Source organism: Vicugna pacos, chromosome 33 (genome assembly GCF_048564905.1).
Source record: "Vicugna pacos chromosome 33, VicPac4, whole genome shotgun sequence".
In the NCBI taxonomy this organism is placed as follows: Eukaryota; Metazoa; Chordata; class Mammalia; order Artiodactyla; family Camelidae; genus Vicugna; species Vicugna pacos.
This window is the reverse complement of record NC_133019.1, coordinates 6,230,478-6,248,760: the sequence shown is the minus strand read 5'-3', so window position 1 is coordinate 6,248,760 and position 18,283 is coordinate 6,230,478. Positions and strand designations below refer to the sequence as shown.

At 40.4% G+C, this 18,283-nt stretch overlaps 1 protein-coding gene across 4 annotated transcripts in view; it reads right to left on the bottom strand.

The window, feature by feature from the left end:
* The window catches only part of CDON (cell adhesion associated, oncogene regulated), an 87,068-nt gene that overhangs the window by 14,051 nt on the left and 54,734 nt on the right, over nucleotides 1-18,283 (bottom strand). For 3 of the 4 annotated variants that reach the window (XM_072953733.1, XM_006209866.4, XM_072953734.1), the window contains exons 12-18: nucleotides 16,936-17,139; nucleotides 15,040-15,221; nucleotides 14,452-14,557; nucleotides 9,476-9,598; nucleotides 6,636-6,857; nucleotides 4,356-4,606; nucleotides 1,599-1,678 (exon numbers count right to left, since the gene is read on the bottom strand). In XM_072953733.1, the coding sequence (XP_072809834.1) occupies nucleotides 1,599-1,678; nucleotides 4,356-4,606; nucleotides 6,636-6,857; nucleotides 9,476-9,598; nucleotides 14,452-14,557; nucleotides 15,040-15,221; nucleotides 16,936-17,139 (1,168 nt within the window). Of the gene's footprint in view, nucleotides 1-80; nucleotides 659-1,598; nucleotides 1,679-4,355; nucleotides 4,607-6,635; nucleotides 6,858-9,475; nucleotides 9,599-14,451; nucleotides 14,558-15,039; nucleotides 15,222-16,935; nucleotides 17,140-18,283 lie in introns of those variants that run through there. The other variant, XM_072953735.1, reaches the window with a different exon arrangement.

Genomic DNA, 18,283 nt, shown 5'->3' with positions numbered 1-18,283 from the left:
AATGACTGAAATCTATAATCAGAGTATGTGGGGAGCAATTTTACATTACCTAGGACAATTCTCCATTTTTCAGATAAGGAAGCAGCCTCAGAGGGCACATATAACTTTCCCAAGATCACAGATTCAGGCAGCGGCAAAGCCTATGTCTTCTTATTCTTAGACCTGAGGTCCTCTCATTATAGCATTCTAATGTCTACACTGAACCACATTTACCGAAGGCTGCAAGAATCCCAAAAGAAAACACATTACAGATGCAGGTAATTCCATGTGTTTTAATTAAGTCCATCTCATTACTCATCAGGTGCATGACCCATCTTTACCAGTTCTTTAGCATGTTCCTAACAAGTTGTGATAAAAGTCTTGGACAAGCTCAGGATAAAAATGTGGCTTTACTGTTAAGAAAAATCTTAAAATTCAGCTCAGGGCATACAGAATTTTAAAATGTAACAAGCAAATCTTAGTACACAGAATAGTTCTTGCTAATATAGAAACCCTAAGATGGGTTTAGGAAGTGATAAAGAAAAATCTCCAGGAAGATTTATTGCTTTTGCTCTGCAACTCTCCAAACACAGGATGAAACAATGCACTTTTAATTCGATGGTTAACTGGATCCTTCGTCAAGTTCTGGTCTTGGTAACTCCCAGACGCAACCATTAACCTTGTAATTCATTTTTTAAAGATAGGTCAAATCTCATTTCAATAATGAAATATCCAAACTCCAGTTCATACTCCAGGCATTTTATGTGCTAACTATAATTTTTAAATTGCATAGTTTTAGATCTGGGAAGGACTTTTGAGACCACATAATCAAATACCATCATTATATAAAAGAAAGAACTGAGATTTCTGACAGACACAACTTTAATACAGCAAAATATCTGATAATCCTTTTGGATTAATATATAAAGAAATAGCATGAAAGCTTTCTGAATATTCTGTAAAAATGTAAATGTACTTGTTAGTCTACATATTCTACCTTGTTTGAAATATTGTGAATATATATTACTCTTAAAAAATTTTTTTTAAACCCAGAAAATTGAAAGAAATCAAGATTTTGCTACTTAATTATCTTAAGGTTTTAAGAATTTTCAAAAAAAAAAAAAAAGCCCAAAAAACAAAACACATTGACTGATCTGGTAAGAAAATTTCAGTACTATTACTATGAAAAAACATTACTATATACAGAGGGTTTTCCCCCTAACAGTCAAAGACACTCTCATCTATAACATAAAGAAGAAAATATCACATAGCAAAGAATAGAAAACTCTACTGAAAATAGAACAGGTGAGAAAAGATAAAGTCTATATGCAGAGAATGACTCTAAAGATTTCAAAAACATCAAACCTTATAATAATATCTCAGTGAGAAATAAAGTCTTTAATATTGTCAACATAGCTAAAGAAACCAAAGCACAGAAAGGTAAAAGTTCATAAAGCCACGGCAAAAACTTAGTAACAGCCTTAAACTGAAGACTCCGTACTCTGAGATTTATATCTTAGGTAAAACTTCAAGAACTTCTTTTGTGGAAGGGACAATAGCAATAGGGGGTCACGTACCTCCTCACAACCACCTGTGCAAATAAATACACATCCACATACCTGTTGTTGTTCCGACAATTCCGACAGTTAATGCACTCCAGTGGGTCAGTCTGAGGTACCGCCGTGTACACGCTACCACCCTGGTCAGGGAGGAAGAACAGGAAACCAGAAAAGAAAAAAGTGCTTAAGGTACCATAGACCAGGAACCAGATCATCTCAAATGTAACAGCTGTGTCAACGATAAAAGATACATGGTATATTTTAACCCCCTCCCTAGCCACCTTGGGCATACCGCTGTTCACATACATTAGCAAATGAGTTCCGCACAATTTTAAAACTATACTCTCAAAACTTAACCGCCATGTTTTTTGCTTTTTTTTTTTTTTTTTTTGCACTGGAAAGAGGCAAATAAATGAAGGGAGAAGTTTAGTCACTTCCCTTCAGTGTTTCAAATCTAAGGGGCCCAAAATATACCATACGTTATAACCTCCTATTCATTTTTACTTTCCGAGCAGTCATGGAAGAATTTTATGTCATGCCAGTTGGAGAAACAGGGTGGAAATCTGTTTGAATGATGTCACAAGATAAACCCATCTTCATGTTTCTGTAATTACTTCGATGAGGTCTGTTCACTTGACTACACGAAGTTTTAAAACACACTATATTTTTCCAGATGGAGTAGATTCTCAGCCAGCAATGACTTGGAGGGGAGTATTAATATTTTGATGTTGCTTTTGGCGGAAACTGCCCAGCAATTAAGAAAAATGCCCAGATTAACACATACCTCATTGTAAAATGTTCACTTGACATATACAATGGCAAGAGTTCTTCAAAACTGAAGTTAAGAATTAAACCAGCTTATGGTCAGAGTCACAATTCTGCTTTCAGAAGGAAAAAACCCAGCAGAACTGAATTTGATAAGGGGTGGGGTGGGGGGGCTTGTCACACTGCACCCAAACCCCGAGCAGGCCTTCGAGGTTAGGAAAAGTTCAGGCAATTGTTTTCCCCAGAATACTTTCCATTTCCATTCATCTCATAACAACAGCCAGAATCTAAGCAAACCAAAAAGTACTGAGAACTTCTCTCAACATTCCTGACCCACGAGCAACAGGAATTTTTAAGAAAACATTGAGAGAAACAATATTCCTGCGCTATGTTCATAGCTTCAGAAAATGAAGTTAACAACCTACAGGGTAGTGTACTTATCTGAATCATTTTAAACATATTAAAGTTAATTCAATGATTTTGATGGTCACCAGCATTTTAAAACTTTCTCTATTTCTACCGACCCAGCAGAGAAGAGTGAGAAAATGAATGAGTTAAGATCACAGACGATAACCTCTAAAACTGCTCACCGAATGGGGCAACTATTACTTAAATAGCAACTCATTGTTCAAAAAACACAAAGTACTGTGTTTAAATACTAAAGCAAACATCGGACTTGTTTTTTCTTCTTATGGAAACAGCATGTGCTATTCAAACTTTAATGCTCTCTCTTTCAGTTTCCTGGACAATGTTAGTAGTTTGTACCAGGAATGGTGACAAAAAAAGTATAGAAAGTCTGAATACAAGCCATGTCTTTCCACACAAAATAATGAAATCATTATTCGCTTTTAGTAATGAGATGCACTAAAGCAAATTAAATATTTTTCCTACCGCATATTAAAGCTAGGTCACGGGACAGACATTAGATTTCTAGCTTTAAGATACAGATATATATTATAGCTTCATTCTCCAAAGGTAATAGTTTAACAAATCTTTATTAAAGTTGAAGATAAAAAAAAGCTCTAAATGTCTTCAAATTTTAGCACATTGTGGGTTATGGCAAATTTATCTGTAGTTGTAACAAAGACAAAAACTTAAATGAATGCTTAGTTTGATCAACTGACCCTATTATCTATATGATTGAAAAATAATGTGGATGTCTAGCCAAAGGATGTAATAAATCAAACTTCTTAGTGCAGAGAACCTCTTTAGCCAGCACAAATCTAAAACACACTAGTCATTCCTTCCTGTATCAAAAATTAAACTGTATCAGCTGGTTATCCCTGAAATAAAGGAGTGTTAACGGTTTATCACTCCCTGTGGCCAGAGAATACTAATATTGTAAAATGCAAAAATACTAAAGGCAACAACAAAAACACACACTAGGGGGGAAAAGCCCTCACAATAGGTCAGAAGTGACAATCTGGTGGCCTGCAGACACGCTCTGTGCGGCTTACACAACGCTAAAACCGGGACTGGTTGCCAACATGTTAAAAATCTGGCGATTTCACCTAGATTTACAGACGTTTCGAAAAATCAGAAGACCTGGCAACGCGGGCCGTCAGCCTTGCACGCGGACTACAGGAGCCGAGTCAGGGCTGCTTCTGGGAGACCGCACCCATGTTCTCTGCTTTGCCGTGGCCTCCATGGCTTCTGTCCCCTTCCCAACCTGCTTCACTCAATTTCATGATCTGCCTGACTCCTCTAAGCATCTGAGTTTTCAGACTTCGCTCTAAAAAAATCAGACTGAAAGTATTTGGTCTGGTCCGCACCCAGCGGTACTTCCGTTCCATCTCAAGAGTAACTTCCAAGTCTGTTCGTCACTGGTATAATATAAGATATAAATAAAATCGATGAAAACGACCACTACCTAATAACAGAAAGCTTACAAAGCTCGCTCGGGATCAAGGGACTGCCAGTGATACACGCTACATCCATTCCCGTGAACCTGTGAGATTTCTATACCAAAGAAAGCCATGTGTGCCAGCCCTGTGCTGGTGCCCTGGCACCATGGGGCATGGGGAGACTTTTATTTATAATCAGGCCTCTTACATTCACTAGATGGCGAGGATGTTCAAAATCCACATGTGTCCTGGTGAGAGAGCTCGTGTGCCCAGAGCAGAGGCCTCCATTTAAGCTCCCATTCACTCCGTTGGGGACCTTATGGTGGAGGTGGGAGCAGCCGTTGCTGAAGCTTCCATGAACATTTCCATTTACCCGGTTTGTGCCGGGCAGAGTGGTGTATTCCACCATCTGCCCATTAATCTCTGACCCTTGGTAGAGATATCCTGGTGGGTCGTATTCTGTTGAGAGAGTACCAAAAAAGCGAAAAGAAAAAAAAAAAGTAAGATACTGAAAAGGACAATCTTCCTGCTTAGGAAGTTTTATTAATGAAATCCCTAATAAACGACAAATATACTAAAATAAAACTCTCTGAAAGTGTTCACTGAAATCCTCCTTGTGAGATAGGATTTAATAAAGTTGCGGCTGTTCTTTCCTTGACAGTGTGGAGGCAGCCAGGAGCTATGAGTTAACCATGACTCTTCTAAGGGGAAGAGAAATTAACCAGAGAGAAATTACTCAAAAGAGAATTTAATAAATTGTGCAAGCTGGAGGTATCAAAGCACTGGCAACACTAAGAAACAGTGTTTAAACTCCCCTATGCTTCAAAGCGCTGAAAGAAATTGCGTAAAGCACCAACAAAAGGCTAACTTTAGGTAGGATATTTCAAATAGCAATAAACACCACCTTTAAGTAAAAGGATGGGGCTGGGGGAACATTCACTATTCACATAGCTCCTTGGTTATTACAGCCAAGTTGGAAGTTGTGCGGCACTAAAGGCAAAAGGCTAATTATTCCCTTTCCTTACATTAACAGCATTTCAACAGCTGCCTCAAATACCTGGTTTCCAGAGGCACAGCTACCAGATACATTTAGAAAAAGTGAAATATCCCTTAGAAAGCACAGTACCTAAATGACACAGGATTTGCTGTCAGAGTTCTGATCAATTCTGCAAAGGTACTGGAGGGGCCAAGCCTGGGCTAGGTGTCTCTCCTCCTATGACAGGTGTGTTAATAGCACAGGTGTGTGGTTCCCAGTGTACCTGCTTCTCTTCTCCACTAAACTGTACGGAGAGGACATTGAAGCTGCACCGTCCACCCCAGTGCAGGGCACACAGAAGACAGCCAGTGAGTATCCTTTGAATGAATGATTGAATGAACATTACCATCGTAAATGTCCACCTTCCAACATATTATCAAGTCTCAAAGGAAAATGACCTTAACCAGATTTATCTTGCTCAGACAACGAAGTCAATACTTTTCTTTTAACAGTTCAGTACATACTCACACAAAGTAACTGACATGAAAGCCATTTAGAAAAAGACCCAGTCAAAGAAAGGCTCTTTCAGCCCAGCACCACCACCACCCACCGCCCCCTCCAACCACTTCTCTGCCTGCCTATCTCCTGGAAGGCATCAGAGCAATAAAAATAAATCCTTTTTCCCCTTGAGCTATTAACTAAAAAAGGAATGACATGTAGGAACTTGCTGGTAGCTGCTGAAGTGCCTGTCACCGCTGGTGTCTTCCTTTGCTTTTGTTTCACTCCCTTATTCTGGGGCCAAGGAGAAAACCAAAATACTTCCTCCCCGCAGAGACTAAAGTCTCCGACTGATCTGACTGTCCTCTTTTAGAACAGCTGGAGGAAGAGGAGTGGTAGGCAGAGGAGGGGAAGAGAGATGGGGAAGGAAAAGGAAAGGGGTTCTAGGTTATTCGTTTTAATACAGTGCCACACCGACAACGCAAGCGCGCCTGCTACTGGACACATCTCGGGGTGGGGGTGCCACCCTGGAGCGGCTTTGGTACACTCAGCACCCAACCAGGACGGTGTTATCTTCCATGGGTGTCGTCCGGGGACAGGACCTTAGAAAAGTCTTCACTCCCTTCCTTTCCATCACGCCTTTGCCGTTCCTTGTTGACAAGATGTACACCAGTACGAAGGGGTTCTTGCAGCAACTCCAAAGCTCAGGCTTCAAGTACTCATCCTCTTTGGTGGTCTGACAGACCCAGAGTTTCCCAGCACTAAGTCAGCTATTTACTTAGAGACCTGCTTGGTTTTGGCTTTGTTGTTTATTTCTCCTGGGCAATTTAATCTGATGCTCCACTTACTTTGGCTGACAGCTCGAACCGTTTCCAAGTCAACTCCTCTGAATGAAGAGCATCTAATGTGTCCTCCACCGCGACACTGACACAGGAACGTGTCAGGAATCAATATTTATTCTGACAACATTTTTCCACCCATCTTTACAGAAGGACACAGCTGTGAATGACTTACTCTGTATGGTACTCTGCTGGCGGCTCTTCCACAGGCACATGGCAATGAAAGCCATGAGGATCAGCACCATGACACCCAGCACGCAGCCCACGATCAGGTACAACATGTCGCTGCTCCTGGCGGGACTGGTGGCGGGCCCAACATTGCCCCCGTTTCCTGAAGAATTTGGAGGGGTACTCAAGTCTTTGACGGGATACTCAGACGCTCCAGGAACCCGTTTCACTAGTTGAAACACAAAGGAAAACATGATGTCAGAGTGAAGGCAGACTCTACGAGATGGTTTATTCTCCGAAGGAGGTCTGGTTAGGAACGCAAGCCAGTCTGTTTACGCTTGGTACTGGGATGATCTGACCACCAGTGAGTCACAAAGAGGGCTCAAGAGTTTAAAAATCTAATGTGCCAAGCTTTTAGGCCACAAATTCTAGAGAAATCGTAAGATCAGAGAAACATATGCACTTGGTCTAACCCCCAACTGCTGTATGATTATCTGCTCAATTGTACTTGCAGAAGATTCCCAAAGAGTTGAAATAAAAAGTATTTCAACTTACGGATGGGACAAATTTTCAATATCTGACACATTTTTAAAAATTTAATTTATTTTTAATTCTAATGGAGGTACTGGGGTTTGAACCCAGGACCTCACACATGTGAAGCAGACATTTACCCAGAGCTATACCCCCACCCCTCAATATCTGACACATTTTGGACTGAATGAGACTCACAATTACATATTTTATGCCTTTATCATGTGATTAATATTAAAAGATATGACTTCGGACTACTACAACAATTATACACGATTCCAAAAACCTCACACATAATATTAAGCGTTCTAAAGCCAAAAGGTTTTTGGAGTCCACATAAATGCAGTACTTTTATCTAATTCCCTGGTACTCTGGATAATGACAATAACAAAATATAGCAGCAAGTGAGATTCAAATGCCATTTTTTTTTCTGTCCTCAAATAACATGCTCTTAATGCTTTAAGTGTCACAGAAGAGCAAGAGAGCATAATGGTTGACAGCCTGATGTCTAGAACCAGGCTGCCTGGGTTTCCATCCTGCTCCACCACTAATCCTTAGCGCTATGACTTTAACCTCCATGAACCAGCTTCTGCGTGTGGAAACTGGAGATGACAATCACTCCATCATAAGGTTGTAATGAAGAGTAAATGAGCGAGTGGAAAGCTCCTGGCACGGAGCCTGGCCCACAGCACTGTTCAGTCGATTTTGTTATTGCTTTGGTTATCATAACATATTTCCTGTTATGGTTCCTGACAACTTACAGGAGCAGAGTGGTCTTTAAATTTAAAAAAATCTACTTCAAGATTGTATTGGGGTTTAATCTTCTAGGAACTTCATCTACCCAGAACAGGGCTGGAAACCAGTGAAGATGGGCCCGTCTTTCAAAGGAAGGAGACTGAAACCTGGGGGAATACCTGGCAGAGACTAAAGGAAATTTCTGCTTTGGGTGGTATGTTGGATTATATGATTCTAAGGCCCCTGCCAATTCCAAAGGCAACAAACAAGTTTCTGAGGCAAAATGGATGTTACAGATCACAGATTAAATACCGTGATTACTCATTGGGAAGTCCTTCAGGCTTATTCACTCTTTATTTACTCTTAATTTATTCTTCATTCTACCAAGCTTGGTGATCGGTTGCCAACCTCTTGCTAAAGCTGAAAACTTTTGCAGTGTATGGTGAGTGAGATGGTCCCACTAACACCAACAAGAAGAGACACCGGGAGCATGAAGTGAGTCAGGTGAAGTGAAGAACAAACAGAATTCAGAGCACTAAAGAAAAATCACGGCCGTCTCTGATCTCTGAGGTGGGGGAAAGTGGCTGGCCTCCAACACCTGTGTCATTCCTTAAAGCCTCACCAAATGACTAAAGATAAGGCCATCTTTGTTGACGACAAGAACCTTGAGTCATTTCTTTAAAAGGCAGAGTCGTGTATCACACATTCTATTTAAACAGGCTGGGGACTGTGTAATACACTTAAGAAAGTCATGCAATATGAACAGTTAACATTTTTTTTTTAAAGTTTTTTGTTTTTCACTGATCTGAAAGTCTGTAGGTAAAACCTTTCATTCCCCAGCAAAGTCAGTGAATGACGTATACTACAATACTACTAAAAACAACACAGTTAATACAGTGTGGTCTGAGCTTCACGTTCTGCCTGGCTAGATTCTTAGATGTCTTGGGAACACGTGATAAGACATATGACTTAGAATTAAACGATGAAACTGAGTCTCGGCTTTATAATTCAATCTTTCTGAGCCTCTGTGTTTCCACTTCTATTACTCAAATGTAGTATCTCCTATTTTCAGAGATGATTATATTTCAGAGTTTATGTAGGCAGAGTTGAGAATTTCAATTTAGAATTATCAACTAACTCTGAACTTATCTAGAACACTTAATTAAATAAGCAGGTAGTGTTATATATATATCTGTCATTCAAGAAACCACTTTAAACACATGTAGTGCCTTTCCTTAAAATTCTTATACATTTTTTTAAGTATTCTAATGCTCACAGCAATCTCAGAAATTAGTCAGCAAATAGTTCTATGCCTTCATGGAGGAAAAAGAAGGGAAGTGATTTACAGTCACACAGAAATCAATGAATATGATGAATACTTATGTAAGTTACTTTTCAGACAAGCTTCTCTAGCCCGCATATGGCAGGACTGTTGGGACAGTCTAAACGGACGCACCTGGAAAAATGGTCCAAAACAGAAGCTTCTTCGGGTAAATACATCAACAGTCAGAAGGAACACTCCAGAATTCAGAATTGTAGTTCTGTCTGGGGAAAAAGCACTAATTCTCACCCCCCTCCTACCTTTAGTTTCACAGATCATCACATTACTAAACTCGCTCTCTCCTCCTTCGTTGAAACATTGCATTTTAATATCATAGGACGTTTCTGGCTGCAGGTGGCCGATCATGTGCCACTGCTTCGAACCTAGAAGGAAAAATAAAAGACCATCTTTACATCCCCCGCAGCCTAAACAGCCATATCAATGTCACCACTTACTCATTTCAAAATGAGGTTGGAGCAGCGTCCATCACCACAGGGTCAGTCCCGCGCAATAAAAACTGAAATATTTCAGCAATGCACAACAGGTAAATAGCGTTTCTATCACACGGCATGACAAAAGTGGGAAAGAGAAGAGATAAACTGAATTAAAGCTCTTCCTGTGTGTTGGTGGTCATACTTTGTTTTATTACAAATAGTGGGAAGCCGTTCATAAAATATATGCTAATTATGCATAAGTTAAAAAAACACCCCTCAAGTCCTTTCATTCCCTGCTTCAGCCCAGGAAGTCAATGCACTCTGTCCACCCACCAGAAAGCAATACCACGCATGAGATCAGCAAAGGACGCCTGGCCCAGAACAAGTGACCACTCACAAGATGGGCTTCAGTGAAACTCTCACCTCCACTGTAATAGACATGACATGAACTGACGTAGAAATGAACGGCTGAATTCGAGAATAGTCAAGAAGCACAATCTACTATGGGAAACTCTTGGCTACCGTCCCCCCTACTTCTTTCCTTTTGAATTAGGGTCTCCAACCCACACAAGTATCTCTAACAGAGCGATTCTGTTATCCGTGGCGCGCAGCCAGTATTTCATTTAGAAACACTTCTAAACTGAACCCTCCAGCATAAATCACTCTCCAGTTTTACTTCCATGGACCTATAACAAACTTTAATAAACGGGGACACTTCTGCCAGATTCAATGACCTCTTCAAGCACCTTTAATCCTTCTTAGAGAATACCTCTTCAAACTGTTTCCACGGTTTCTTAGAAACTCAACATACCACCGGCTGATTTAAGAACCAATTAACGGGGGAGGAAAAAACAAAACAAAACAAAACCACACACACAAGTCCAGTCTACTTGGCGGACTGGACCAATAGCTCTGGGATCCTTCCTGACTCAATGCAGACGAAACCATCTCGACCTGGAAGCACGCCCCCTTCAGGGCCACCAATACAAAGTCTCTGATTCATAAAGACCTCTATTTTATAAGGAAGAGAATCTGCTTGTTTCAGGTTCAATGGCCTATGAAAGGCTTAAGAAGTGAGGAGTTCTATACCCCCATTTATAAACGAAAAGAGGCCCCTGGAAGAAACTTGACTCAAAATCTAGCTGACACTAGAACAGACCTATTTTTAAATTCCAAAACCTCTTATAAAAGACTTCTGCTTTTTCCTCTACCTTTAGGTCTTCCTGGCCTAGCCTTCTACTCATCTTTCAACATTCAATTGAATAGACACTAAATTTGAAATTTCCTTTCATAGCACTAGTAAAAATGGAATTAAATTAAGCTTCTGACATGTTACCAATAAGAGAAAATAGTTACGGTAATACATATCTTGTTAGATTAATGTTGCATTGTTACGGTAATTATTCTAATAGCTAAAATGACAGGAAATACCAGCAGGGAGAAAGTTTTTACCAGTCATCGATGAATAAGACCTTTAAGTGCCTTATTAGGTTTCAAAGCAACCAGTCAGCATATCCTTTGCTTAACAGGGAGTTTTGTTTTGTTTTTTTGTTGCCTCTGAGAGTATTGTAGAAAAGGTTAAAAAAAACCCAAAGCATTAGACTTACTTAGACATGAGGATGACTGATACTTTGGTTTACTTGGAACTCAGCTTAATTTACAAGATTAAAATGTTCATCAGAAAAACATTGGTGTGTTGGAAACATTTATAGTTTATCTGAATGTGGAACTTAATTCAGATGAGAGGATAACTTGGCATAACTGTTCTTCGCTGAGTGTATTCTTTAACAATGTAATTGTGTTTCAAAGCTTAAACAAGTTTGAGTCAATATACATAAGTAATCTAAAACTTGACTTTAAAGAAAACTTCACGTACAGAGAATAAATACTCTGTTCCTTGGTTTGGGAGAACAAGCCAATGGCTTCCAACTGCCAGAAAAAGAATTTCAAGTGCATAAACTTGAAAATAAGGAATAAGCAAATTACACAGCACAGCGCAGCCCACTTAAACATCTAACTGCTCCGTCTGTTACGTTCATAAACATGCTCTCTGTGAACCACAAGCAAAGCTCACATTTGCAGACGCTACTACTGGCTACAAAAAGTTCTTGAGAGCCACTTCCCAGTCTGACTCTCAACAGCCACGTCACACGAGTTTGTAAAAGTCCAAAGATTAAACTAGAGAGTGCAGTTGAGAAGCTGTTTATCAGTGGCTCTTTCTAGAGAGCAGAACTAGGAAGGGCCTGGGAGAGAGGGAGACAGAGACAGAGAGGGATGGTCATTGGATTGACATCTGCCTCGCTGGGGACTGTTCTCTAACAAAAATGTAGCCTCTCTCAGAATGTATCCTTGCTCACCTAACCCAGCTAAACAAAAAGGAAGACCAAGCCAGGACACAGTGCACTAACAAAGCCACTAACCATTCTTTGCCCTTCTTTCTTTTTTTTTTTTAATGGCCTTTTTATGAAGTCAGATATGCACATGGAAAACCATCCATTGCTGCATCGCTCCCTGAACGTTCACAAACACAACACAGCCACAGGACCAACACCCGGGCCCAGAAAGAGAGTGTTCCTGGCTCCCCAACGGTCTTGTCACCTCCTCCAGCCACTGCTCCCCCAAGGCAGCTCCTATTTTGATGTCACAGAATCATTTAGTCACTAATGATGATCTTTCCACATCTCCCCAGCTCTTTATGTCTAAAGTGGCTTTTAGGGACTCATGTCTTGCCTACTTTTCCAGGTGAAGAAAAGAGAAATAATCACTCTTTCATTCAAAAAATATTTTTTGAGCACCTACTGTGTGTCAGGTATTGTAACTCAGATGATAAATTTCTCATTATATTACAAAAGTAGTTCCATTGGATAAACATTAAAAGGAATGCTACACTATTTATAGAAACATGATATTGCATATTAAAAGTAATTTATTGGGGGGAGGGTAGAGCTCAGTGGTAGAGTGCCTGCTTAGCATGCACCAGGTCCTGGGTTTAATCCCCAGTACCTCCACCTAAAAAAAATAAATAAATGTAATTACCACCTCCCTAAAAAAATTTTTTAAGTAATTTATTATAAGACTACTTATAACAGAAAACTATATGCAGTATTTGATGTCAAAAAGTCATAGGAAAGTAATACAACACTGTAAATCAACTCTACTTCGAAAACCAGAAAAGAAACATGTAAATGAAATTTCAGATAAGGGTAAGTGCTAAGAAGAAAATAAAGCACAGCTGTGGACTGGGTGGGGGACAAACAGAACAAGAAGTCATAGGAAAGGAACCTTGGCCTGGGACAATCCTCTGACATGACCCATTAGGACATTACTATTTCAAAGAACAAAAATCCTGGAGTGAAGAAAAAGGACCGTCCTAAAGCAAGAATCCTTTCCAGGACATCACTGAGAAACAGGCACCCATCTTCTACTGAGCACCCCAAAGTCATGCAGTTTGCTATCTTGTGAGAGAACCCGAGTTAGAAATGTGTCATTAAAGGGTCACACAGCTTCCTTTCAGCTGCCCTCCCCCAACAGGTTGAGCCCCTCTTCCACGTCCCGGAGACCTTGAATACTTGAAAACAGCTGCCTGTTGCTGGTGAGTTCTTTTTCCCAACCTGATCATGCCCAGATATTCCACTGCTCCTTTTGGACTCCAAGCATTCATTCATTCCTTCAATAAATACCAAACACCTCATCTCTGTAGGGGCTGGGCTACAGCCATGAGAAAGAAGGCTCTTTCTTGGTCCACAAGGAGGTTAACATTTAGTGAGGGAGACATGCTTTGAACAAATAATTTCATACACACACACACACACACACACAACTAAACTAGGATAAATCGCATGGAATAAACACAAAGCGTGTGGTTAGAAAGCGTAGCAATGGTATCTCATGTCAATGGGAGGAAGTAACATTCAAGCACACAGCAGAGAAAAGGGGAGCACCTGGGTGCAGCCTTCGGAGGTGGGGGCAGGAAGTGCTCTGTGCCAAGGTCCCGAGGCAAGAAAGATCTTGGTGCACACACACAAGGAGACTGAAAGAAGGCCAGTGTGTGAGGAAGACAGTGAGAAAGGGAGAGTGTATGCCACATGGCGGAGGTGAGGCAGTCCCCACGGGGCCTCAGACCACAGGCAAAGTTCTGGATTTTACTTTCAATGTAGTAAAAAAGGCAGCTTCAACCTTCTTGGCACTCTCAGCTGTTTCTTCCTCTACCCATATTCCAACTTCTCAGCATCTCTAAAAGTGGACCACGTGCTCGAGATGTGATCTTTCTAGCACAGACTTCAATGGAAATGTTGACTGAGACATTCTTTGTTTAAATGTAGCTAGAAGTTGCAATTGATTTTTAAACCCAGGTCACTATGCATTTAAACAAAACAAAAGAAAAATTGTTTGCAGGTGAACCATGGGCACATCATCTCTCCCCCTTTTGTAACTGACTGTTTCTATAACCAAAATATAAGATACTATATATACAGCTGAGCCTTGAACAACGTGAGTTTGACCGTGTGGGTCCACTTTTACAGACACCCGACAGTGCACCACACGACCACACGGTGTGTGGTTGGTGGAATCTGCAGACACAGAGGAACCATGGACACTAGCACTAACCTCTGTGTTCTTCCAGGGTCAGCTGTATCAAACTGGAAATATTATCTGTCTTTGGGAAAAATTCAAAGTGACAGTACATATACCATTTCATTTTTGACTCTATTTTAACCTGGGATGATGATTTTCACAAGATTTATAAACCCTCTCCCTCCAAAGCTCCTGAGTTAGGACTCCAGCTTGTCAACGGAACTTACCTTCTACAATATCCCTCTTGTAATCACTGTCATTGTCACTATCTGTTGGCCGGTAATAGATATAAAATCCTTGAATGGGAGTGTTATTGTTACTTGATGGAATGTACTAAAAAATAGAAGCAAAGACTTGTCAAAGACGAAAAGAAATGTAACTTTCACATCCATTAAGATTTTTTATCTCTGTGGCAATACTTTTTTAGTGTCATTTTGCAAACATCCTTGGTGGCATTTCTAATTTAATTCAAAGGCATTCAAAGCTATTAAGAGCATTTTAGCTTACAGAGGAGCTAAACAAAAATAAAGCAATACATTTCAGTAGATCTAAAGACATAAAAGTCCATTGGGTTCAAAATGAATAAATCATGAAATGGTAATTAAGTTAACACTTAGATGAGAGCTGAGGAGACAGTCATTTTATTTTTAACCCTACTCCACTTATACATGTGCTTTTACACAAATATCTGTGCCCTCCAATTTCCCCTTACTTAAAGTTCAAAAATTCGCTGTTCATAGCCTCAGGTCACAAGAATGTTAAATTACCATGGCCAAATCAGAAACTCTTCTCATTAGAGAAGATGTTTTACTTACCGTCCACTTCAGCATGATCTGAGTATCACTGACAGCTTCTGTGTACGCGATGTGAGGTCCAGTTATCGGACGGTTGGAAAAACGATTGGGGAACCCAGCCACCTGATAAGGACGTGATGCCGAACTCCGAAAACTCTCACCATAATGGTTGATAGCAATGACCCTAAATTTATATGTTGAACCTTTGGAGGGGGGAAACCAGAATTTTTTAAAAAGCTGTAATAAGACAACTGAAGGTACAATGTTCAAAATATGACAGCGGTACTGAAGGATCTATCTACAATAGCAACCTCTGAAGTCTATATGGTAAATGGATTTCAACCCACTTGTCAGCTCCTATCGACTGGCAGTGGCTGTTCAGTGCATGTGTTCAAGATTCCAAGACCTCACTGGGAGTCACTGGGAGAGACAGATGATGTCTGTCACGGAAGGGGGCAGGGAGAGAACAGAAGAGAGCACCCTGCTCTCTAACCAGCCTGTTCTACAGTCACACCGACAAATACAGGACGAGTTGGTGCATCTGTGGTCACAAGTAGGTTCTTCTCCCTTTGAAAGAAACAACTGAAGCGAAGTTTAATCTGATAAATACATTTATGAAGAGGCTCTGTGTGGGTCAAAGCAGAGTCACTCTGCTTCTACTAATACTAGGATAAGAGGGAGCATTTTTAAACTACAACAGAAGGTATCTGTTTGGATTAGCTATTAAGAATTAAAAAAAAAACATTCTAAGGATTGTGAGTTTCTGAACATCTGAATCTAAAGAATAAATCAGACTCCTAAAGCAAGTTTCCTAATAGCTCAAAAATAACCCCTGGACTTCTGAAGACAGTGCCTTCTGTCTGTGGAATGTTACTCAGCTTCGCCCACATTTAAAACTGCCACCTTCTCCCAACTAGACCTGCGTGTTCCTGAACTCATGTTACCTGTTTAGACAGACACAGGCATTTGCTACTAAAGTGCATTTAAAAGTCCATACACAAAACTGGTCATGAAACCTAACAGAAAAAAAAAAGTAATGAAGGTTGATTTGTGATCACTGCTTTTCTCTCTTACGGTTTAATTTCTTTCATACAGACTCAAGGTACTGGGGGCTGGGGGAGTTCCCCTGCTGCTGAAAAAAATTTAAGTAACAAAGAAGTGGTAAGTGTTGTCCCAGTCCCTAAAGCTAAGCCCTGGGTCTAACCATGCTGAGATTCAGCGTCAGATCAATTTTAGTCAAATAACAAGCAATTTTCCTCTTAAAATACTCATAGCAAAACACACACACACACACACACATGCACACAAAGCTGTCAACAACACTGTTCCTGCTTATTTGCAATTAGAAATAATCTAAAGCCCAGAAATAAAAAAATGGGTTAAGTAAATCACAGTGTACTTACATGGTAGAGACAGTCATTAAAAACTGAGTTTTCAAAGAATTATTAATGATATTGGAAAATGCACATGACATAATATAGGGAAAATGGGATCACAAGACAGTATGGCGTGATCCCTATTTGCATTAAAAAGAGAAAAAACAGTGGGGAGGGCACAGCTCAGTGGTAGAGTGAATGCCTAGCACACACAAGGTCCTGGGTTCAGTCCCCAGCACCCTCATCAAAATAAACAAATAAACTAACTACCTCCCCCAAAACAAACAAAAAAAAAAAAAAAAGAAAAGAAAAGTTTAAAAAAAAAAAAAGCGAGAGAGAAAAGGCTAGAAGTAAATACACCAAAATGTAAACAAGGGCTGTCTCTGGATGGATGGGTTTCAGGTGATGATCTCGTCTCTATTTTCAATTTTTTATGTAATAAGCTCAGATTACTTTAACAATTAGAAGCATATAAGATTATTAAAAATATGCACCCAAGCCAGCACTGATGGTTTAAAGGGAAATGTTTGAATATCACTACCTGGCTCTAAGCTGCGAACCTCCACAGAAAGTTTGGAAGGGGGGATATCTTCAGCTGCCACCAGCCAATCACTTGTCCTCATGCGTTTGTACTCGACCTTGAAGGCTGTGATGGGAGACCCCCCATTCGCCCTGGGAATCCAGGTGACGTACACAGAGGTCTCTGACGCCGTGGAGACGGTAGGCCGATCTGGTGCCTCTGGAACTGAAAATGGGAACGTTCGTTTTGATAATCCGTGGTATCAGAGACAATAACTCAAACTGAAAGGGATCAATCCCAAACATGATTGTATTAAATCTTCTTCACCAGACTTCTTGCCAGAGTTACCAATATTTTGACTATCTTCCTGTCCTCTCTGAAAAGATAGTGGGCAATGAAATTGCGAAATACACGAAACAGAAGGAAGGAAAAGGGAGATAATTCATAAATTTGATAATTAGCTTCGAAAAACTGAAAGTTAATAAGCAGGATAATTGTGACTGTCCTATTTTGGATTCATGGCTAAAACAGTGTATAAGTAATTATTATTTGGTGCTACAAGTCTAATTGTGGTTATCATTTATAGCAAATTTTCAAGATTATGTGTTATTTAAATGTTTTTCTTTAATGATCCAAGCTACAGAAAACACATTCAGCAAACAATCTAAAGGTGATATTACATATTATTAACAGCCATTACTATTGTATCTTATCTTATACCTCAAGAATACAGGAATGCTACCCTGAAAAACAGACAGCAAGCAGTAAAACAGAGATAAAATATGACCAATAAAATCAATACTGACAAAAATGGGAGGAGAGAACGCTGCTCAGGACAAAAGCAGTAAGACAGGAGATGCAGGCAAATAAAGACAAGTGCTGTCGGCAAACAGATGATCCATGAAATTGTAGGGAAAAGGGGTCAGAGAGCTAATGTCTGGTCGTGTTCAGTTAGCCCTGCCAAGGGGAGGGGACGTCCTAGTCCACAAATGAGATGGTCTAGATTCTGCAGCAGGTGGAAACAGCAGGAGCAAGTTCAGAGCCATTGAAACCATGTCCCTAACCATTCCTGCTGGCCCAGCAATCTTGTGGCTATAACTGGTTTCCCACTTGAGTAAAGGATGCTGATAGAAGCAATCTGGCCTGCATGACAGTTACATCATGAAGCAGTCAGCTGCCACTCTTTACTTCAGTCACCTGTGAACTGTGTAAGAGTGAGCTGGTTCTCAAGAGACCGACTGTCTTTCGGCTGGCTAACCATCGAGTTTCTAGGGCTGGAACAGGAAGGACCAACTCTGGGCCACAGTTACACTACTTTGGTGAATTACTCAGGGAGCCCCGTCTTTCTCCAGCCCGTGCTGAGCCTCAG